Below are 22,132 nucleotides of genomic sequence, written 5' to 3' on the forward strand. Positions count from 1 at the left end.
TATACTGGAGTTGTAGCATAGCTGGATGATCCGCTTGTGGACCAAAAGGGCCTGAATCCTGGACGTGCTGGAGACACTGAGAACAAAATTGAAAAAATATTTAGAGATTCTGCATCAAATAGTAACTTTGCTTGGCGTTTTCCGGAACAGATAATCACGTTAAAAAACTCAAATGAAACAAAAATTAAGGCAAGGCAAGGCGAGACATAAGCATTTAGACGATTTGAATTATCGACAGGAATACATTCTGGCAGATAATATAATTAGTCTCACGATAATGTTCTCATCATGTTCACCTGATTTGTCGCCTGTAGTGACTGCCTCACCGAGTATAGGTTTTACCGATCTTTTCGGATTAGAAGATTATTAACTTAAACACATCATATATATACCTGATAAGTAGCCTGTCTGCGGAACGTGGTGCGCTTGATGGCTTGGCACGACAATATAAGCGTTGTGTTGAGGGTAACGGGCTCCTTGACTGCTCCAAGGTCTTTGAGTGTACGGTGTTTGAGTATAAGGTCTCTGAGTGGTTGGTACATAGGTAGTCGGTCTCTGGGTCTGAGGGTAGACCTGAGGGTATCGGAACCGAGTGGGACGAACGTAGCTCCCGGGTTCGGGCGGTCTGTAGTACGGGTTTCGGATGAATATGTAGCGGTAGGGACGGTGTTGATAATTAGATCCTTCATAACCAACATTCTGGCTGGTTATTTTCAGGGGTCGAGTCGGTCTCGGTTTATAAGTGGTTGTTGTCGTCGTCGGCCGATATTTTCGCTGAGGTTGAGGCCTTGGTTCAGGCTTTTCATAATGAACATCAACTTGAGCGTCACCCGATTCCCTTGTCTTCTTGTAATCCTTCCTGAAAATATCCTTCATTTTCTTGAATTTACTCTTCATCATCGCGAAAAAGTCATATTTTTCTTTTCCTTGATTTTGGTTACTTGGAGGAAGTTTATTTTCTCCCTCTACTTCAACAACTTGAGGAGTCGGCTGGGGCAAATAATAGTACACGTAATGATAATCTTTATCAAAGTGTCCCTGAGGTTGTGGATGATGTTTGTGATCAGTAACGAAGTCGGGGTAGTTGTCATATTCATGACCATTATAATGCACAGATGTGTCAGAGGTTCCGAAACTTGTATTGATGAACTGCTTATCTGATCCTATTTGTGAGCTATTTCGGGATGGTGCTGGATCAACATAGTGGATTCCGACATCACCAATATTTCCTCCTGCGAATATTCCTCCATTACCGCCTTGCTTAGGATGAGTCCAAGAAGTTCCATGCTGCGGTGTGGAGGTGAAAATTTGAGCTCCGGTTGCGGTATGTAATCCGGAAAAAGTTCCTATAGGCTCGAAGTTCCCGCATTGCATTTGGTACACGGTGATGTGGAAGCCACCATCTCGCCCCTCAGGATCCGAATGGAATATCAACTGCATCTCGTTCTCTGAGAAGTGGTAGGTCCCTGCGGAGAAAATATAAGTGTATGGATGATGGTTCAGATTTAATTTTTGTTCATTTTATATAGAAAACAGACATATACATTGCAAAACTGTTTTCTGGGGAGTAATGGCATGAAATTTTGTTCGAAAACTTGTGAGCATTCAATTAAAGTTTCTATAAGATGCTTCTTTATATATCTGGACGCATAATTCAAAGCTTCAGGCACCAAGAACACCACACAACAAACAATTTTAAAGCGTTTGTTAAGTAATAATTTGACTCACGGACTTCCTTATTCTTGCGGATGCCACACAGTCTTTGTTGAGACCCAACCTGGAGGAAGCTGCGACCGCACTCAATCCTTGAGCCCATCTGCAGGTTTTCGATCTGTTGAAGAAGTTCAAATTAATTCTTGTCACGGATAAAATGCGTTTATGAACATTCATTTTCATAATTTTATTGTGATTTTTGATGTGATTAGAATTTTTATCGATCTTGGCACATCAATTTTATCTATGGTATCTGATAAGTGATAACATAAGTTTTCGCGTTTAAAATGGGTACATTATTTATATTTAGTCATGCGACAGGTACCAAAATGATACTTCTGTATAAGCCAGAAGTATTCCGTTATTCCGTTTTTAATCATAGAATTTTTATTGATGGCCAATTCTCATACATTTTCATGTTTTTAAAAATTGAAATATATTAATCTTAATTCCTTGTACCTCAATTTTTAGCTGGCAAACGTCGTTGCTGGATTTTTCTATGGTGTAGACGCAGTGCAGGTCTTGCTCAGGCGGTTCAGGGTATCCTGGTGACTTGATTGACACGATTTTCTGGTTTGTCGTGTCTCCGCACTTGGAAATTGTGGGCACGCTCGCGTCTGGGACAATCTGAGGGGGCGGCCGCAATGTGCTTGTTGCCCAAGACCCCGGGAATGGGTGAGGGGAACTGGAGGGAACAATCACCCCTATAGCGCTGAAAGGTGGGTAAGGGGGCAAAGGAAGAGGCCGGGTTGGGGGAGGTGGTCGCGAAGATACGGGCTGGAAAGGTCCGGGAGCTTGGAATTTGTTTTGTCTCACGTGGATACGATACCCGCGATCTGCACGTTGACCGTCAGACTGGAACAGCAACTCCAGCTCGTCCGATGGGAATTTGTACGAGACTGGAAAGTGGAGACAGGAAGTCTAATTTTCCACAGTTCAACGTATCAAATTTAATTTTACTCAAATCGCACGTTCACGCTTTATTATTTTTAAAAATATACATTTATGCTCATAAAATCGTGCAATTTGGAAACATAATCTTACTTTTTTCTCCAGAACGCGGACCGCAGATCCGAGCAGATCCTACAGCGAAGTAGTCCTTGGCACATTGTTGAGAGTCCTCCAAGTAGAAGTCCTCCAAAAACAACGTGATGCTGGAATGCGGGCAGGACTGACATATCAGAAACACAATATACGATCTTTTATTTAGCTCGCGAATAACGGTGTCCAAATATCAAGCTGAATATTATTGCACCTAAATAAGACGGAGAAAGAGCCTTGACGTCTATGCTCTATGCCATGATGATGAAAAGAAATGCAGCATATATCGAAAAATAACATTCATGATTGCTTTTACATCTTTTTGTCTAATTATTACCTCTGAATTTCAGGGGATGCCTTGACTACCCGGATGAGACAGTTGGCGTCGCTAGGATAGTAGCCAGGGTAGTGAGGGCTTTGAATGATGGCCTGCTCACTAGTGATGGTCATGTCACACTTCACACTCGAAGAAATTTGTACCTCTTCTGAACTACAATTGTCGCCTCGGAGCTGAAGAATCCGAGCCTACGAACAAGCAGGAATTGGATTCTAATCTATCACGTACATTGGTATCTTACGTGTATTTATATTATTAGCTTAATTAAATCACTTGTTTTCTTGAAGTTTTGAACAGATAATAAAGCTAGTCTCCGGAAAGTTTACAAGGAAATTCTGGTGAATTTACCTGTCTTTCAAATCCTTAGTGTCGTACATGTTGGATATATTCTGTTTACTCAGTTGAAATAGAAGACCATTTGAATACAAAATATAACTCAGTACGCACTGCAGTGAGTGACAGAGAGCGCATTTTCTCGTCGACGAAAACGTGAAGTCACGGAAGGACGGACGGACGGACAGACGGACCAACGGACGGACCTGACGAGCACAATAGTGCATTTTTTCCTTAAATGAGAAAATGCGCTAAAAATTGATCTAATAAAAATGGATCTAAAAATAGGATCCGCAGTTCAGTAACGGAAATATGGTACATTACATGCGGAATCATCAGTGCTTGGAAGTTTAGAGTGAAGTGCGCGGCAGCGCGTGTGTGTTAGGTATTGATGCGTGAAAAATCTTTCTGGAATACATTGTGGTTTTCATTTGGTGTAGCAGTGTCAGTCATTTGTGTCTGTTTGCCGGAAAATGTATGGAAAAGTAAGCCTGGAAGTTTTTAAATTATAACAAAATTAGCACTCCCAGAGAAAAAAATTGTTGAGTAAATCTTTCGGTGAATTGCGATTTCGGTCTTTAAGAAGTTTCGTTATTGAACAACGCATCACAAGAGGCCTAAGAATTCTAAGAAGGAACTACCAGAAATTTCATCAATGGCAACTTGGCAAGTACATAAATTTTTGATAATTTTATCCATAAAAATGCCATTATTTGTTAAGTTCTATATTATTGTGGTCAACTTAATCAGAATTATTGTACAGCAGTTAGTTGAGAGTAAAAAGGTACCCTTTTACTCGCTGTAACTGCACTTGGTTGACCCTTAGCATGGTGGTATTGTTAATGAGGCATAATTCTACATCATGGGCAGTTTTATTATTGCTCACGCCAATAACCAGGAAGGTTGTCACCGGCATGAAAAGCTGATTAAAGCAAACTTCTTTATTAATGTCCGCTATATATTTTAACGTTATTCTTTAACCGTATTTTGCAAGTGGCTTTATGTTCGATTTCGAAATTCCCCGATTTGCTGTGGATAGGTGCAAGGAACACCGTTGATTCTTTAGACAACTTTACTCACTGTGAAGCCTGTGTCGGCTGAGGGGTCGTCCGAATGTAGGTGTAATCGAACCATGGGTGCCGGGTATCCGATGCTGACTGCAAAAATACTTTATGCAATTTGGGATCGGAATTTGTCGATGCCGATTGAAAAAAAAGCATTGTACAAAATAAATTTCGCAGTTTTTCATTATTTTATAAAATTGTTATAACGTCGTCGAGAAATTTCACCGTGTCGCGAGAGTTGAAATGTATTTCGTTTACATTTCTGCCCATGGTTATCAATAAAAACTGGTTAGTGTAGGCTGGTCACTTTGAGTTTCAACTAATAAATATTTCAACAATTTACAATTAAATTTCTCATCTTCACTTTAAATCCTTCCGATACAATAACAGTTCTGCTATTCCTTACTTTTTTCATCCTCGTCTCCACCACAGAATTTCGTGGCAGCGACTTGTACGTAATCCGTGACACACTCGCCCTTACTCGTCTTCTTGGCCAAGTTCATGTCCATCAACATGATTCGTATCTGCCAAAAACCGAGGAAGGAGACGAATTAGTCAATATGAGGTAACCGAATTATCCCTTGAGAGATTGGAAAGTTTGATCCAATAGAAAGGAATTTTAGTTCGAATGATGCAGTTTGCGAATTTTATCCTGCAACGTCTAAATCGGGGAATTTAAAGAAATATTACCATCAAATTGATATATCGTGAAATAACGCTTGAACTAATTTTTCCGTTTTATACGTATCTTTACACCGTGCATGTAAATTTACAAACAATTTGTTGAAAAATTTACCTCGCACACGTCACGTGATGCTCTTTCTATGAAAAAGGTGCAGTCGACTGGCCTTGGTAAGTCGTTTGTGATCCTAGGGCTTCTTAGCGTGAAAGAATCTCCGCTGAAGACTTCATTGCAAACACCTAATTCACCTGGGCTAGTTGCAGAGATCGTGTTGCCCATGACTGACAGGGTGGGAGTGGGAACGCCATTTATAACCGAGGTGTCCGTTGAAGACGTAAGAGTAGCAGAATCCGTACCACTCTCCGTCGAAGTCTGCACCGAAACAGTATTGGGAGGGGAAGTATTTGGGGAAGATGTAGAGGATGTTGTGGGTACTTCAGTTGCGGAAGAGGTAGTGGTCGTGGTAGAGGTTGTGGCTGTGGAAGAAGTTGTTGCCGTGGTCGAGGTTGTGGGAGTTAAATTTTCAGTATCAACAGTGACTTCGTTCCCAGGCTCATTGATGATCGAAGTGACTGCGACCCCTAAATCAGTAGCGGAATCAGAGCTCTCAGTTGAAGCTTCTTGCCCAAGTTGCCGACCTAAACTCTCTCGCGATTTTTCATCCTCACTTGGTTGTGATATGCCTCGACTGGCGAGCGACAATATATATTCAATGTCATCGTCATCCTGTGGAACAAGAGAACCCTTTGTGCTACTCGGATTGCTTATTAGACCTGCGCTCAATAATTCCTTTCTACTGGTAGTGGCTGAAATGAAGTCCATGTAAGTTTTAGGGTCGTTGTATGAATCTTTGAGAGTCGCAGCCTCGTCGCAGGTCAGTTGCCGACCTGACATCATAAAGCCTGGTCTTGTTATGGACTCGTCGCTACGGAATCTGATCGATAGCCTTTCGTCTTCAAAAGGGAAGTAGTCTGGAAAATTAAAAATTATTTTAAACGTTGAAAAATATGACCTGCTAAGCATGAAGTGATACACATTTGATAGAATTTTGCACTTCCAATATTATTCAATGCTAAAAATTTTCTACAATTGCGTGCAATCCGTATTGACACCGATTGGCAATCGCAATTGCCAATCGGTGTCAATATTTTTGAGTTATTTAACTAGTAACTTGGCAATATATGTTTTCTTACACTTGGTGCCAGTGGTTTTTGTTCCGCAAATCCGCTTGTGTGCGGCTTCCACATAGTCGAACATGCAGCTAGCAGCTTCTAAGGCGAAGGCCTCGACTATGAGCTCTACTCCGCACACTTCAGCGTTCCGCTTGTGGACGTGGAACCAACACTCCGAGTTGTGGGGGTACGGCGCCGGATAGCCCGGGGACCGAATACTGAAACGGTCCCCTCTGAAAGACCTGTCGGGCACAGCAAACGAGGTTCTGATGTGTTGCGATAAAGCCTCAAATGAGCGGGGGCTGCAGAATAACGGTATCTCGAATGAAATGCACTTCGTGAAGGAAAGTTTTTCCACTTCCAGAAACTTACTTGACGACTTCATGAATTTTTTAATATAATCTCTTAACTGATAGCTTTCATTCGCTAAAATTCAAAGCAATTTGCCTTTTAAATATGAATGTAAATTCACTGAACGTAAAGCGAGATAATTTCTTTCAGTTTGTCAAGAATAGAAAGAAAATCATCAAAAGAAGCAAACTTCTGTCCTAGCTTGTGCGCAACAGCGGTACGGTAAAGAGCCTAACTTGTTATGATAGGGCGTTTGTCAAACGTGACAGAATTCTCATCACCGTTTAATAGACTTGACGTACGCCTGAACTCCTGAATAGACCTAACGTTCGTTTTAACTCCTGAATAGACTTTGCGTACGTTTTAACTCCTGAATAGACTTGACGTACGTCTGAACTCCTGAATTGACTTAACGTAATTTTAGGAAGAGTTCAGAGTCATTGTGCACGAAGAATTGAACATGCGTTAGGAGTAAAGTTTGCTTATGAGATCAGACGAAGAAAAGAAATATTCTCAAATTACCTTCAGATGAATGTTACCTGACACACTGCTGAGGTGAAGCAAGAGGTCGGCTTAGCTGTCGAGTTTGCGTGCAGTCGGTGACCTGTCGTCCCTGTATGAGTAGACCTGAAGCTCCATACCCAGCGCCGGTCTCGAGTTGAAGCTTCAGCAGCAGTCCGGGGAACAGTACCAGAGCTGAAAATATGTGTAACCTTACTATGATAATCTAACTTTAGTGGTGCAGATGCAGTCAAATTTGAACAAATAACTGATACATTTATCATCATTATTGCATTTATCGTCATTATTGCAACCTTATAACTTATGAGTTAGCAAAATATAAAAGATTTTGGATCTCATCTGAGTTTTGCGGCTTCGGACATGACGGAAGTCTAAGCACAAAAACTGTTTAAGAGCGAATTAAAATGACCTAAAGCGAAGTAATCACAATGAATTTTAAAGACGCATCTTTGATCAGATGAATTTTTTTAATTCAGTTAAGACTACACTTGATTGATGAAATAAAAAAGCAAATGACCCAATATGAAACGTAAGTAATCCGACTTAGCTTTATTTCAGCCATGCCTAAGAACTGTTTTTTTCACAATTTTCATATGAATAGAATTTTATATAGGAATTATTTTTTGTTAACATTTTGCGATTTCATGATTTTTTCTGCGAAACAAACACCATTCTGATCCCGAATGATTGATCAATAGGTTTTTCTAACCTTTATCGCCTCTTTGGCGTCTGCCACAGAACGGACGGTCCTGGATCTTGAAACTATCCACGCAATACCCAGACTCAGGGTCAGGTCCGGCGAGGTCGAACCTGTCGACCACAAAAATTAAATATTTTGACTGTGAATTTTGCTAAGAATGTGATAAAATATTTATCACATTCAAATATATTCAAATATTTATCAATATTCAAAAATATATTCACATTTAAATATTTTGAATATGAATTTTGCTAATGAATGTGAATTTTGCTGAGATGTGAATTTTGATAATGTGAAAGATGTGAATTTTGCTAAAAATCAAACGAATATAATTTGAACATCACTTCGTGGAAACACTGCAAATGAACATTTCTCTTATCCGTAATTGCGACGTTGGTTTATTTTTTGAAACCGTCATATCGAGTTCAACGAGCTATTAATTTTATTTCTTCTGAAGTATACTACAGTTTAGCAAAAAAGGCTTGGATTGTTGTAATTGGTTTTAGAAGAAGAATTATTTAGGGTGGCAGCTGTTACGGTTGCTTCCACCAATTATTGGTGATCATTTCTTATAGGTTATTCTTCAGAAAAAGTCGATGACTGCGAAAAAAATCGTCAATTCAATATGCCGTTTTCAATATCAGCCCTACTTCTAGTTTTAAGTTTAGTTTAATGGTAGTTACTTGGAAACTGCTGAAAAATCAATATGACGTTTTCAATATCAGCTCTACGTCTACTAGTTTCAATAGTGTTATTGTAGTTACTTTGAAACTGCACTTAAATATTGGCAACCTTATTCTTTAGAAATAATGGTTAGTAGTCCGTTAGATAGCATAGTATTACTTTTAGGTATAACCCAAGTAAATTTCTCAGGTCGGTATACGTTACCTCAGGACGGTGAATTCAACCCCGCATACATCAGCATCCCGTCGGTACACCTGGAACTCGCACGTCGTGCTGCACCAATAATAATCATTAGGCATTATCATTATTATTGGGGATAATCAATGATGGCCGATTTATCAGGACTTGTCAACTTTCATTAGTCATAAGATTTGGGCTACTGCTGAAAATCAAAGTGTCTCGGTAGTGTCAACTTAATTAAAGAACAACTTTCTTAAGGCTTTGATTGCAAGTAATTGTTATGAAAGCATGAAATTGTACGCTACAGTTTTATCACAACCATCCTACATCAGATAATGCAACAAACTTTTGCATTCTGAAATTAAAACACACCGATTATCAAATCAGCTTAAAAAGATTACCCAAAAATTACACGACTGAGTACTGTAGGGGAATTATTTTATACAATAATTTTATATAAATACTAAATATATGCTGATTAATTCTTTTGAATTTCGAAGGTCACTGACTTTGGGGGGTAATTGTAGGGGTAGTTGGGGGAGCGGATGAAGAACTCCTCCGTGGTAATGAAGACGTCGCATTCATGGGAGCTGCCTCCTGCAAAAGCCGGACGTTGCACTCAACAAAACCCGGATATTCTTGCAACAACACACAGGACCAGAACCATATATGTAACGTGGCAAAAACAAAGTTCCAAGAATCAATTGGACAATGAGAATTTCCGAAGTATATTTTCAAGTTCCGACGTAAATATAAAAGCTTCTTGTACGGAACGCACATTTTCGTTACGTTACGTAGGGGCAGGTGCAACAGATATTCATGCAAATGTAGCGCTCACACGAATTTTTTCTACAAAATTTATATAATTGAATCTTCCTTGGAAAAACTTCAATTTTAATGCTAATTGTCGTTGGGTCAAACTTTTCAAAGAAAGGTTCTTACTGAATGACGAATGTGAGTGTAAGAGACATGATAATTTCATATTCTTACTCGTAAACTTTCATGAAACTCAAAATATGGGAAATGCCCTACCTGCACTTGACAAACATCTGCTCTGAAACACTCGGCAACAGTGAACATTGTAAATTGATATTCATTATTTCTAAAGCGGGATGAATGATATAATATTATTATTGATACAATGACATTATGTAAGTGAAGTTATCTCAATTATACATGTCATTACTGGCGCAAGTATGAAGAGTCTCTCTGTATCGACATTGACGGTTTATGTAAAAAAAATGAGAGAGGAACTTACAGCAAGGAAAACTGTTTAAAATTATTGGCGAGACAATGGAAGAATGAAATGATTGTTGAGCCGTATTAATTGCAGCTATCAGTACTGACTTCTGTCGGACATAATTGCGTTTGCTGAATTTGTTCCACTTAAAATTTCGCCTCATTGTCTAGGCAAAAAGTTTTGATCAATTGTAAAACAAAAATTCGGCGCTGCAAAATTAAAAAAAAATCCCTTAAAGTGAATCTATATTAAATTTAATTCCACAAATTTATGCCGACAAAGGCAATCCAGAAATATTGAGGCACCTAAAAATTATTAATGCAAGTTGTTACCTGAAGAACCATCGGTTGCTTGGGCTTGTGCTAGAGCTTTGAGTTTGAGGCTGAGGTCGTCCTCTCGGCTCAAGCGAAGAGGGTCAACAACTTTGAATTGTCTTTCCTCGGCGTCTATGGGAAGTGGTGCGCCTCCAAACGCGTCCTGGAGCGAGAAAATGTTGTAAACCGAGTCCGGCAATAGAGGAAAAGGATGCTGGAAATGGGGAGACAGTTCCGACCCACTATGCGGGATCGTCGTCTGTTGAACTGGGCCAAAACGTGGCGGTAGAGACGTGGAGCTGGGACCGATGACTCCCATTCTGTTTTCAAAATCAGAATCTGCTGGGATGTCACCCCGAGTTTTTTGTAAAGTCAAAAATCGTACTTCAGCGGATGAACCTTCCGTTTCATGGGTCTGGGTTTTTGAATCTTGGCTTCTTAGATCGCTCTGACTCCGAGCTGCTGCGAGGACGTAAACAAATAATACGCATGCAAGTGATCGCATGGCGGTGGTTTATGCCCAGACTCTACAAAAAAATCTTCACTCGACGAACGTGAATACGAAATATAGAAATGCTTAAGCTTTAATAGCCAGTTATTTTTATCCTATGCACCATACAATAGCAATGTATAATGTGTTTCACATCTTGTGAGTTATGAAACGTCAATGTGAATAATTAATTCGCCGCCTGTAGATCAACCAAGAAGCTCAGTTATTATACTTCCTTGTAAAATCATAAATCTCAGCAATAATTTTACCACTCGTGTAACTATTCCCTTTCAAGCTCTTGAAAACAATGCACTTCTGAAAAACCTCTACATCCATGGACCGGAGTAAGCTTTTCTACCGCCAATCTCTACGGCGGTTGGCATACGAATGGAAGCGACAACTTGAACCGCCTTATGCCTTGTATCGCGGTCCGCTATTTGAATCACACATCTGGGTGGCTCCGGTGGAGTGGGTTGCTGACTGGTTGGGATATGAACATTATAATTCTGTTGAGAGACTTGTAATTCAGTTTGTTGATGCCGTTATGATAAGAATTTATCCATATGTGCGAATACAAATACATATAACAGTTTGTTTAAATTTGGTTATTCGGGCTACTCGAAATGTAGTTTAATTTCAAGGAATCATGGGGCTGAGAAACATTAGAGATTGATAGGCCTTTATTTCTAAAATCATTAAAGTCTGCTTGAGACTTAGAACGTTGCTTATTTAATTTCCTACCATTATTGATAATTTAGCATTGAAACTCCGTATGTCTTTTCATTGCATATCTTCTTGAAAATATTTTTCATCTGTTTCTTAAGAGACATAATGATCAGTCGTTCAGCTTTAGGTAATTGCAGCAAACTCGTTCCGAAGACCGATAAAAGGTTACTACATGAGTGACTCCAATGCATTTAGCAAAATTATTGCTAATATTTAAGTTCCTATTTTACATTCTTCATGTTTTTAGGTAAAAATTTCTTGACATAATATCAAGGCAATACCACCTCAACATTATCCCCTACTGGGAGTAAATCTCTCTTGTTAATTTATCATTATTTCGAGGGTAATGGAGGGTATCATAAAATGTATGGCTTTTATTTGCATATGTATCAACGTATAGATGTTTACAACAATGGTGTTAAGCAAAATACGATTAATGTGGCACCTTATACTGTAGTAAAAAGATGAAAATAATTGAGTGCTGCTAATCTACTGCAAACATTGCACTATAATCCATACAAATTCAAAAAGAAACTGTGACTTAATTCTTCATACTCATATTAATTGTAATTATGATGATGGAGGTAGAATTTTAGCTCTTTTCGACGGTGAACTTGATTGCTCGTCCAAATCATTTTTCAATCATAGAATACACGTACTATGGCATCGCATAATTGTGAAATTTTATGAAGTGAAAGTTGGTCAGCCCGTTGTGCAATAACTTCTAGCCTTTCAATATTTATCACAACAAATTAATGCAATGCTTTACTAAATGCAGCGTATTGCATAAATTGAAAGTCGGTTGCAATGTCAGCCCTCTTGCCGTCGCGTAATATGATTTCGTCGTAAAGACATCTCGTGATACAGAGCTCTTTCCCAACATGCTGGTCTACCAGCAACCAATTTACTAGGAGTCCCACTAGTATTAATCAGAATGAATGTCGGTAACGGAGAAACAGATCAGGGGCCATACTTTCAAAACTCGCTAAGTGAACGTAAGTACTTACGCTCTATTTTCTTGTCTATGATTGGCGGATTTTGCTTGAAAGGCCGTCAATGATTGGCTAATGAACTTACGATCTCTTAACTTTTTTTTGAAAGTATAGGCCCAGGTTAGGATATAGAAAATTCTTTCTCGTACTCTTGCTGCGACTCACCGAAACATGTTCTCCACTCGACAAACATTATGTCGCGGGTAAGAATTTCCTAACATCAGGGACATCCTGATATCCTGAGGCGCCTCCTTAATATATTGTTTCTCTTTCACTTGACATGATTATTGATTGCATTGAGCTCAAGGTTGATAAGAATTCGCTGTTGTTGTCTGACATGACATTTTCGACTGTGACCTTGTGAATGCGCAACTCGTGCAGCCAGTCTAGTCCATCTTTTTCGCAGCACTGTAACCTGGTTGGCCTAATGGTTACCGTTCAGAGTCCAAGATTGAGCAGCAAGTTGCGGGTTCAAAAACTAAACAAGCTATAAGAATTCTGCACTATCAGCACTATTAACATAACGATTTTGTCATGTTCCCAAAAAGTATATTTTTTCGCGTTGATCCCTTTGAGGTCAATTAGTTATTTTACGTATTCGTAGATAAAAAGTGCATTTACCTCCTGATTTTGTTTAATTTTGCATATTTGTATCCAAATTTATGCATGGAAATTGTCACTCATTTACTTCAGTTGTTTACGAATGATAATCTCGAAATTCATTCATGATCTGCGCCATGCAGTGACCTAATGTATGTTATCTATAATACACATATTACGATTAGCATATTAGTCATACATACACGTTATGTATGACATGCTTACAAAATTTCGATCTCATTTCATGAATCATAATTTTACATTTAAATTTCAATTCATATATATTATTGAAATCGTTCGAAATAAGTGAATGAATTTTTTTCATGTTAAAAACTGTCCAAACATTATAGAATCGCAATTTTCTATTGTTTTCGAAATAATCGTTGAAGATGCAATAAAAAATCAGATTTCTTACTGGAACTGAAAATTAGTTTAAAATTAGCGCACTTTGCGCTAATTTTAAAATTAGCGCATTAACTTAAAATTAGCGCACTTTGAATTCACCTCAATAGTTAAACTTATGATGATTGCAAAAGCTTTTATTATAAGTGTTAAGTATCGCGACCGCTCAACGCTGTCGCTCGACATAGCCTTGAAACTGCGGCAACGAATGAGTCAATCTTCCGGTATAGCGACGACACAATGGACGGTGTCTTCTTAAGAGGCTCTAATTAAAGTTGCTTTATGCAACACATAATTAAATCTAGGGATGTGTCTTGGCAACACAGGATGCACAACAGGATGATCGAGAAGGATCATATGGAACTGAAAACAGGAATTTCAAAGCAAAAACAATACCACAAAAATTTACCATATCTTTATAAGAGAAACGACTATAACGTTTTCTCTTATAAAGATATGGTGAATTTTTGGGGTATTGTTTTTGCTTTGAAATTCCTAGTTAACTTGCGATTTAAGCAAACAAGTGATTTTAGAACTGAAAACAACTATAGGTGGCGACCGGTTTTGGGCTGAGTATCGCCTATGAATCAAGTTTGTTCATTAGATAAGGTATTGTACATTACTAACTTTTGTGATCTTTGAAATCTTACATCTAATTCAACCTTATTAACAATCTCATTTTACGCACACGGTAAACATGAAGGTCCGATAACATGCTCGTATTTATAGTGTATTTATTTTGGAGTATTTTAATATTTTAACGCGTACATTAACACAAGTTCGGCGCAATATTTTATCTTATAATTCTGTATAAAACAAGTCAATCGTTTCGCAACTAAACAATCAAATGTCTCCCGGGTCGTACATATTACGTATGTTTAACTCGAACAGCTGATTAGTTAATGTACTCATATCTTCCAATTACAGATACAATATACCATCAAAACTTTAATCATTGAAGTGGTGAGTTGGCGTTACGTGTAGTGTACATTTTTAAAATTTAAATCAATTGTTCTCTTTATGTATACAATATGCCCTGAGGTAACTTGCTTTATAAATAACGAGAGAAGAATACATAACACCTATAAACTGACTTTATAATAATTATAACCCACAATGAATGCCTTGTGCCCAGCTCCTAATATTGATCTTTAATAATAATGGTTATATTAATAAAGCTTAATTAAGGTTGGCAAGTGACAGTGCTGAACGCATCAGAGGGCACACAACCTCCGTATGTGATCGCCACAGTAGTAAGGCTGTCCGTGACAGTAACCGTGGATGTCTGAGTTTCAAACACGGACCTTGTCAAAACGATCATGGAAAGTCCGGAGAACAAGCGAGCGGTGCGGGATGCTTGGTTTACGGCTTCTGTGTTCCCTGAAATACTCTTATCTTGCGCATCTTCATTGTTTTCCTCAAGTTGCTGTAGCTGGACATCATTCACAGCTTCGGCGTGATGATCTTCGACTACGTCGCTGTTTTCATTTAGAGACTGTATCAGTTTTAAGGGCTTTTGAATGAAGTTTGAAGTTTCTTGGACACCGGTCACTGCCTGTGCCGGTACGGACGACATTAGTGGAGTAACGATGGCCGAACCAATTTCCATGGACGTGGCTCTGCAAATTGCGTTCTAAGTTAGTAATAGTGCCTAATAATAGGCTTGCAATACACTCATTTCTTAAACTTAATTACGGATCAATAGAATCAAGCGCCGCCCTCTGTATAGTTCTTATCTCTGAAAATCTCCGCCGCTTCAATTATTAATATATATAATCTGATGTAACATGGTTGCTATGGACATTAGCTCTATTATAACAAAGAGCATGATTGTATTAAAACCTTGATGATGCGATTTTCATCGTAATCTCGAACTTCTTTACTTGCTAAATCTTATCTAAAGCAAAGAATTTTAGCCGATATGTGAGAATTTGACTGGATCTTAGTACGGCGATGACTAGGGAGAGTTCAAAATTCCCAGAATTTCTTTCGTGAATGGGGTTCATGAAAGTACAATGGGGAGTTCATCGACTCTTGCCTAAACTTTTAATGAGGTATTTCCTTGCTATCACAATGCAGATGCATCCGTCTCTCCTTCGCGGGAAAGGAAGGCTAATGTGTGTTGTAGCTAATTAAGTATTTGAATCAAGTTAACGTCATCAGAACGTGATGAAAAATTAGTTTCGAATTTTGAAGAGTATATGATTTTTGGGAGGTAATATTGGCGCACAAAAGGGAGCAAAAATTGGAGGAAAAACTATCTATTCATATATATTGTTTAAGACGGAAATCATCTCTCAATTCAATGAGACAGATATGTTTCAATTGATGTACAACTTCATTGTCGAACGATTATTATTCATAAGCGTTAGAAATGGTATGCCTTCACTCGTGCTATTTGTAAGGGCAGATGATATTATGGGCATCGAAATGCATGCTCCAAGTCCTAGAAAACGAATCTACCATCCATAAACTAATACTGAAATTATTTTCACTGCTACGACAAAAAATTTAAGCATGCGACTCACGTGACGACGAGAGGACCATGAGACTGTGCGCATGGCGGCGTGCCGGGGCGCACGGCAGTGCACGTGTGATAGTGCACGGCAGTGACCGTGTGCACGACAGGCACGGTCAGTGTCGTGTAGCTGAGGTTCAGAGGTTGTGTGTGGAAGTGTGCAGGGGAAGCTCGGGAGTAACGCGGAGCCACCAGAGAAATCAGGGACATGAGGTCGACGGACTCGAGAGGCTGGCCGCTTGAAGTCCCAAGTGCCAAAGTTGACAACAGGAGCAACGCCGGGAAAGCTGGACGCATTGCCATCTGTTAAGAATATTGTACGTAATATCTGAAGGCTGGGTTCGACAATAAAAGATCAATTATGAGATGACGGAAAAATTCTGATTCTATTTACTGCCAATCTCATTCAGTACGCGGTGTAGTATTGGTTATTTTAGTCATAAACGTGGCCGCCAAGTTAAAATTGTAAATAGTAAGAGATACTGAATGGGTGGGTTAACGCTATCGATTCTCCTGTTGTTTGCTTCATGCTCGCTCCTGAAAATTATTTTGTACGTGACATAAATTTCTCCATCACTTCATGATATATTAAGGGCGCAAAAGAAAACGTTGCTGGTGTACAAGAAATCTCACACGACTTCTTGAACGAATTTAAGGCGGCCTCTCACGTTCACATGTAGGCCGTAACTCAGTCAAATATAGCGAGCGCTGTCTGGCCAGGCATTTATGAACGTTGCTTGCGATAATCAAGAAGCGCATTATTGGCTCCTGAGGCCTCTTGTGTCGTTAGTGGCTTCGCAAGGTGGACAATGGAAGCCGCACAGAAGCGTTTAAATGAACAGCTTTAATGGGACCAAGTGCGTGGTTGCATGCGAGGAAGGACTGATGGGAGTGTCTGAGGGAACAAACATGCAGGCGGTTTACGTTGAGCTCGAAACGAAACGTAGAGCTGCTAAGCACTTGAAAATTAAGCTAAATTATTAATAGTGGACCACAGGCAATTCGACTTTTAACGACAGACACGTATAAGTTTTAAAGAGACATGTATGTATGCAGTGTTATCCATAAAATTGAAGGTTTATGGAGAAACTCATGGAAACGCTATTTAACCCCAATTTCCATGGCAATAATCAACGCTTGCGGCTAGCAGCGGTGGAAAAGTATTGAGAAATGAGAAGATAACTACTTAAAAGGCGTTGAGGTTTCGAAAACATTTTTATCAAATAATCATATAGCATAGCTTGAAACAAACATGTAATTTGATGAATTTTAATCTATATAATGCGGTCTGTGGTATATGCCGCTCGTAGCGAGAGATGCATGTCGAACGTTGATTAGATTAGAGAACTGTGCTTAGTGACGCGCATGCGTATCATGGTCGGTAGAATTATTTTTTTCTTTGAAAATATTGTTTGTCTTCCCCNTGGTCGGTAGAGTTATTTTTTTCTTTGAAAATATTGTGTGTCTTCCCCATAAAACGTTGACTCCGATTGCTTCATCTTGTACCATTATTTCATTTTTTGTATTATTATGAAACACGGTTTCCAGACGATCTTTTTCGGATAAATTCCGCGATTTATTTTCTTCAACTACGCTGGCCGGCTAAGGGATACTTCCTAATTAAATTTAAAATCTTCAAAAGCAAGAAATTGAATTTCTACACCGGAACCTACAAATATACTAGTACATAATGAGTTATAGGCCTTTTTGGCCTTTTTTCGCGGACTTGGCCGTTTTTAGCCATCTGGCGACCCCGAATTATGTATCACTACTTCCTGGAGAAATACATTTCGTGGTGTGCATATGTACCACTTCGAAGTCAACGTGTTGAGCTGTATTGGGAATGCGGTCGACATCGGAGTGCTGCTACGGGGCCAGCGGCTAAATGCAACGGTGACCATTGGTATGGCGCAACTCTAATTTGAGTGAGCCGTTTTGAAATTTTAATTTCAGAAGTAAACTTTTTCCGACTTTATATTCCATTGACATTTTAGCAGATCCACGCAATTTTTTACTTTGGACGATGCTCGACACAGTCTAGTTGTGGTGACGCTGTTCCTAAAAATTAGTTTCTGATCTATATGAAATCGTTTCACTGAGAATACTTGTCAGGTTTTTTTGGTGAGGTATGCTTCTCATTGTAAAAGAAATTAAATGTAACATTAGTCAGGTTTTTCGTAAAATTGGTAACATCTGAAAATATTGATAAGCTGCACGGTTCGTTCAACATACATATGCAAGTTCATAAAAGATCTCGAGAAAACCGAAATCGCTTCTCTATATAATAGCATATATACTATACACTTAGTATACAGGGGCCATACTTTCAAAACTCGCAAAGTGAACGTAAATACTTACGCTCTATTTTCTTGTCTATGATTGGTGGATTTTGCTTGAAAGGCCGTCAATGATTGGCTGATGAACTTACGATCTCTTAACTTTTTTTGGAAGTATAGGCCCAGGTCACCGAGTACGAGGCAGACGGATGCCTGCTCATCTTACCAGATGTTGCTGAGCAACAACTGCTCCTGTACGAAGTTCGGGACCAGACCAAATATGGATGGTAACAGGTTTAATTGCCTCTTTTCATGTTCAGAGTCTCATCGGCTAATAGGTGATCCTGTGCCAATTTTTCATCCGGTGGCATCTCTGGAATTGAGCCGACCAGCGATGGCAATGTCAGGTGTTTTTCAAGACTCCATTTTCGCTGATTCGTTGCAAGAAAATCTTGACGAAAGTTCGAGGATCATTTATAATTGTACAAGTTCGATATTCATTGAAGGTTTGATATCGAATGATATGAAGGTCTGGAAGGTCACTATCGAACTTGTTATATGAAAGATACATTCAACCATTCACTTAAAATATTTACGGTGTTATTTATTTCATCAACACAGCTTACTGCTTTACAAAAACATGTTTGTTCCTGCTATTTTTCTCAGTTCTAATCGCTCATCTCGCCGAATTTTACTTAGACCATTGAGTTCTATTCTCAAAAATTTTAATTATATGAATATTCTTGGTGCGGAATAATATAAAACCGATTTCCGCAAGAACTGCTACGCTCTATGAATTTCTGCGTATCTTTCAACGTGCGAAATTAGTGCCTTTATTAGTGAGCCGTTAATTTGTACGATGTTTTTAGCCGAGCAACTCGAGGTACACTGCGGAGGAATGCGCCCCTGGCCTGTGTTGCGGAGCCTGCAGCGACTACCTCAGGGCTCACGTCCCACGAAACCGTTGCACTGTCGTAAAATCTATCGTACTAATACGATAAAAGGATGCTTTATCGATAATTTACCGTTTCTTTGTTCTTAAATCCATCGTATTAATAGATAAACCGATGCTCAATCGATACTTGGCCGCTTCTTTGTCGTCAAATTTCTCGTATTAATGCGGTAAACGGAAGCCCCATCGATATTTTACCGCTTCTTTACCGTTAAATCTGTCGTATCAATACGATAAATGGGTGCTCCAGCGATACTTTACCATTTGACTTTAATTATGTCTGTCTAATTCTTGTTTCATATACAAGGCAATTCGGTTACGATGACCGTATTCGACTATAATAAATTTAAAACGTAATTAGGGGAATCGTTTAAAATATTTATTGGGGACAAATAACGGTAACATAAATTCTACTATGAAAAATGGTAAACTTGTTCACAATTCAAGCGTCCTAAAAATATTATGGTGTTCGATTGCAATATTGCTTATCAAATTCTAATTCTTTCCGTTTAGGCATACAATGCTCTTAATCAGTCATATAAGACCTCTATAAGTTAAATTTCGTCTTAAGGTGTTTCTATTCGATTAAAATACCTCGCTTAATTATATCGCGGATTAGACCAGACGTGAAATTAATTAATTTATCACACATTCTGACTCATAAATTACAAAATGTCACAATTTCGGAGTTAACGTTCAATACAATGAGTTTTTTACGATTTCTCTGCATTGACTTTCTCAGGAATGATTTGGCCTCCGAAAATATTTCCCGCTCCATGATTGGCATGTATCAGCCCACGGGACAAGCTTTGTTCTTGACTCACAAGTAAAGTAAACATCCCTGAGGAGTTCTGTGAACAATGCGGTTTAGCACGGAAGTTCCTCGTCGACGTACGTTTTTTTTCAAGTCATTCCTTTTCTCGAGTGTAAATCTCAAAGTTTTTGCTGCGGCTTGGTCGATGCGATTTTTAGGACGCAGTTGACTAGCCGGTGTTAGCACTATGGCCGTTTTTAGCCGTTTTGCGAATTTTGGTTACAATACACACATAAATCCTGCATTTTACTCACCATCATGGGCGTCGCCGTTAAGGTAAATTTTGCGTCTTAGGTACATACAATTTTTGTGATCGAGCGTAGAAATAAATAAAATAAACATCAGTTCTTTAGCCACCACTTCAAATCTTAACAATTGAACAACAACCAATTTGAATCTTAGAGGAAACCAGTAGCATTTCATTATAGGGACATTAAGGAAAATCATGAGAAGTTTAGTTTTGAGGCAATTATAGTTGTATTAATATTTATGCATAATATATTATTTTAATCATCATTAGGTTTAGGATTAATGTTTCAATTTGATATATTTATGTACAATTTCTCTGTCCATTAGTTTTTGTTGAAAGTTAAATTGCAGAAATTTGTTGCTATTAATCCACGTTAGACCATTTGTAGTTAACAAATGCCTTAAAAATAATTCATTACTTTCAATTTATACATTCTGTACAGATTCTATTCAATGATAGATGAAATTACTCAATCTATTTATGAGATTATGCTCGATTATAATTTATAAAAATATTTGTCTTATATGTATACACTTACTTTCTTATAAAGTGGAAGATTACTGAGTATTTGCAAGCTTGAAAAGTCTCAAATTCATTAAAATTTAGAATATCTCTGGAGATTTCTTCTGTCTTTTCTGAAGAGCAACCGATTTCTTGTGGGCAAACGTCGCTGACCCTCTCTTAATGCCTGCACAGGTGCGACTGACACTGACCGTCTCGACCTAAGACGAACTATTGCCTACACTCGCACGGCGGTAGACTTTGCACGTCTCATTTCTGTTCCCGACAATATACGGCAAAGGAATTCATGCTACCATTTAATTTTAGGCTGAATTCGACTTGTTATTTGGCTCCATTTGACGTTAATGTGAATTATTCAAATCTGTTCATGATTTAAAATTAAATGCACGATAGGAGCGCTCGATCCTTTGATAGATTCAAAGCAACACTCTGTTATATATAATAGTAAAAAAAAACTCAATGCATAAGACGATTGCAAATTCAACGATTTTAAGTATTAAAATTTTACAGACCGACAAAAATAGATCGGCTTTGAGGATATATAATAACGACTGGATTGAATGGATGATGAAATTTGGGCACGTGGGGCTTTTTTGCCATTAGAATAGAATAGAAGTGTCGGCACTGAAGAAATAGGCCCATGGCCTGTTGCCGATTCTTGTACTTTTCGTGACTTTATTCACAAAGGATCCGGCCTTTGGAACCCGATCTTTCCATAACTGACGATTGATTGAGATAGCTGCTGGACTTATTGCCTGGTCCGTAAGGTGCTAGGCATTTTAAGACTGAACATATGCTCGTGCATAGCTTCGTCTAGTCTGTTCTTGAAGGCGTTCATACTCGGAGCGTCAACGATGCTATCAGGGAGGCTGTTCCTCATGTCGGTGACTCGAAGCGCGAGAAGAAATGTTGTCGCATGGATGTGTTCCAACGCTGTTTTTTAAGTTTGTAGCCGTGGCCCTTGGTGTTGGTTCTTGTTTCAAATTCTAGTAATCCTTCTGGGACCTTGTATGAACCATGAGTATGCGTGTATACTTCAATGAGGCCACCACGCAGACATCGATAACTGCGCCGTTGCGTGGGTCATTCTGACCCAGTATGGCTCGACATAAATGTGTATCAGTGCTACCTGCAGAAAAGCGTGTCACTATTTGGACAACATGACCCCTTTTTTCTGAGTGAAAGGGTGAGTTTCGTGAGACATGGGCGCTAAAAAAGCGTCTGATGCAACTCCGATTAAAGTGTTTAATGGACACT

The 22,132-nt window shown here is 38.8% G+C and overlaps 1 protein-coding gene across 1 annotated transcript; it reads right to left on the bottom strand.

The window, feature by feature from the left end:
• Positions 1–14,260: 14,260 nt before the first annotated feature.
• LOC108678319 lies at positions 14,261–21,523 on the bottom strand. The gene is made up of 3 exons (XM_018166697.2): positions 20,892–21,523; positions 16,072–16,364; positions 14,261–15,162 (listed from the first exon to the last, which is right to left on the bottom strand). The coding sequence occupies exons 2-3, from the start codon at positions 16,362–16,364 to the stop codon at positions 14,727–14,729; spliced, it is 729 nt and encodes a 242-aa protein (XP_018022186.1). The 5' UTR covers positions 20,892–21,523; the 3' UTR covers positions 14,261–14,726.
• Between the last annotated feature and the right edge of the window lie 609 nt (positions 21,524–22,132).

The sequence above is a fragment of the Hyalella azteca genome, unplaced genomic scaffold (genome assembly GCF_000764305.2).
Source record: "Hyalella azteca isolate HAZT.00-mixed unplaced genomic scaffold, Hazt_2.0.2 contig3273, whole genome shotgun sequence".
Taxonomy (NCBI): Eukaryota; Metazoa; Arthropoda; class Malacostraca; order Amphipoda; family Hyalellidae; genus Hyalella; species Hyalella azteca.

Coding starts and splice junctions, on each gene's coding strand:
- LOC108678319 (XM_018166697.2), bottom strand. CDS start 16,364: ATGGCAATGCGTCCAGCTTTCCCGGCGTTGCTCCTGTTGTCAACTTTG. Junction 15,163..16,071: donor CATGGTCCTCTCGTCGTCAC/GTGAGTCGCATG, acceptor CGCAATTTGCAG/AGCCACGTCCATGGAAATTG.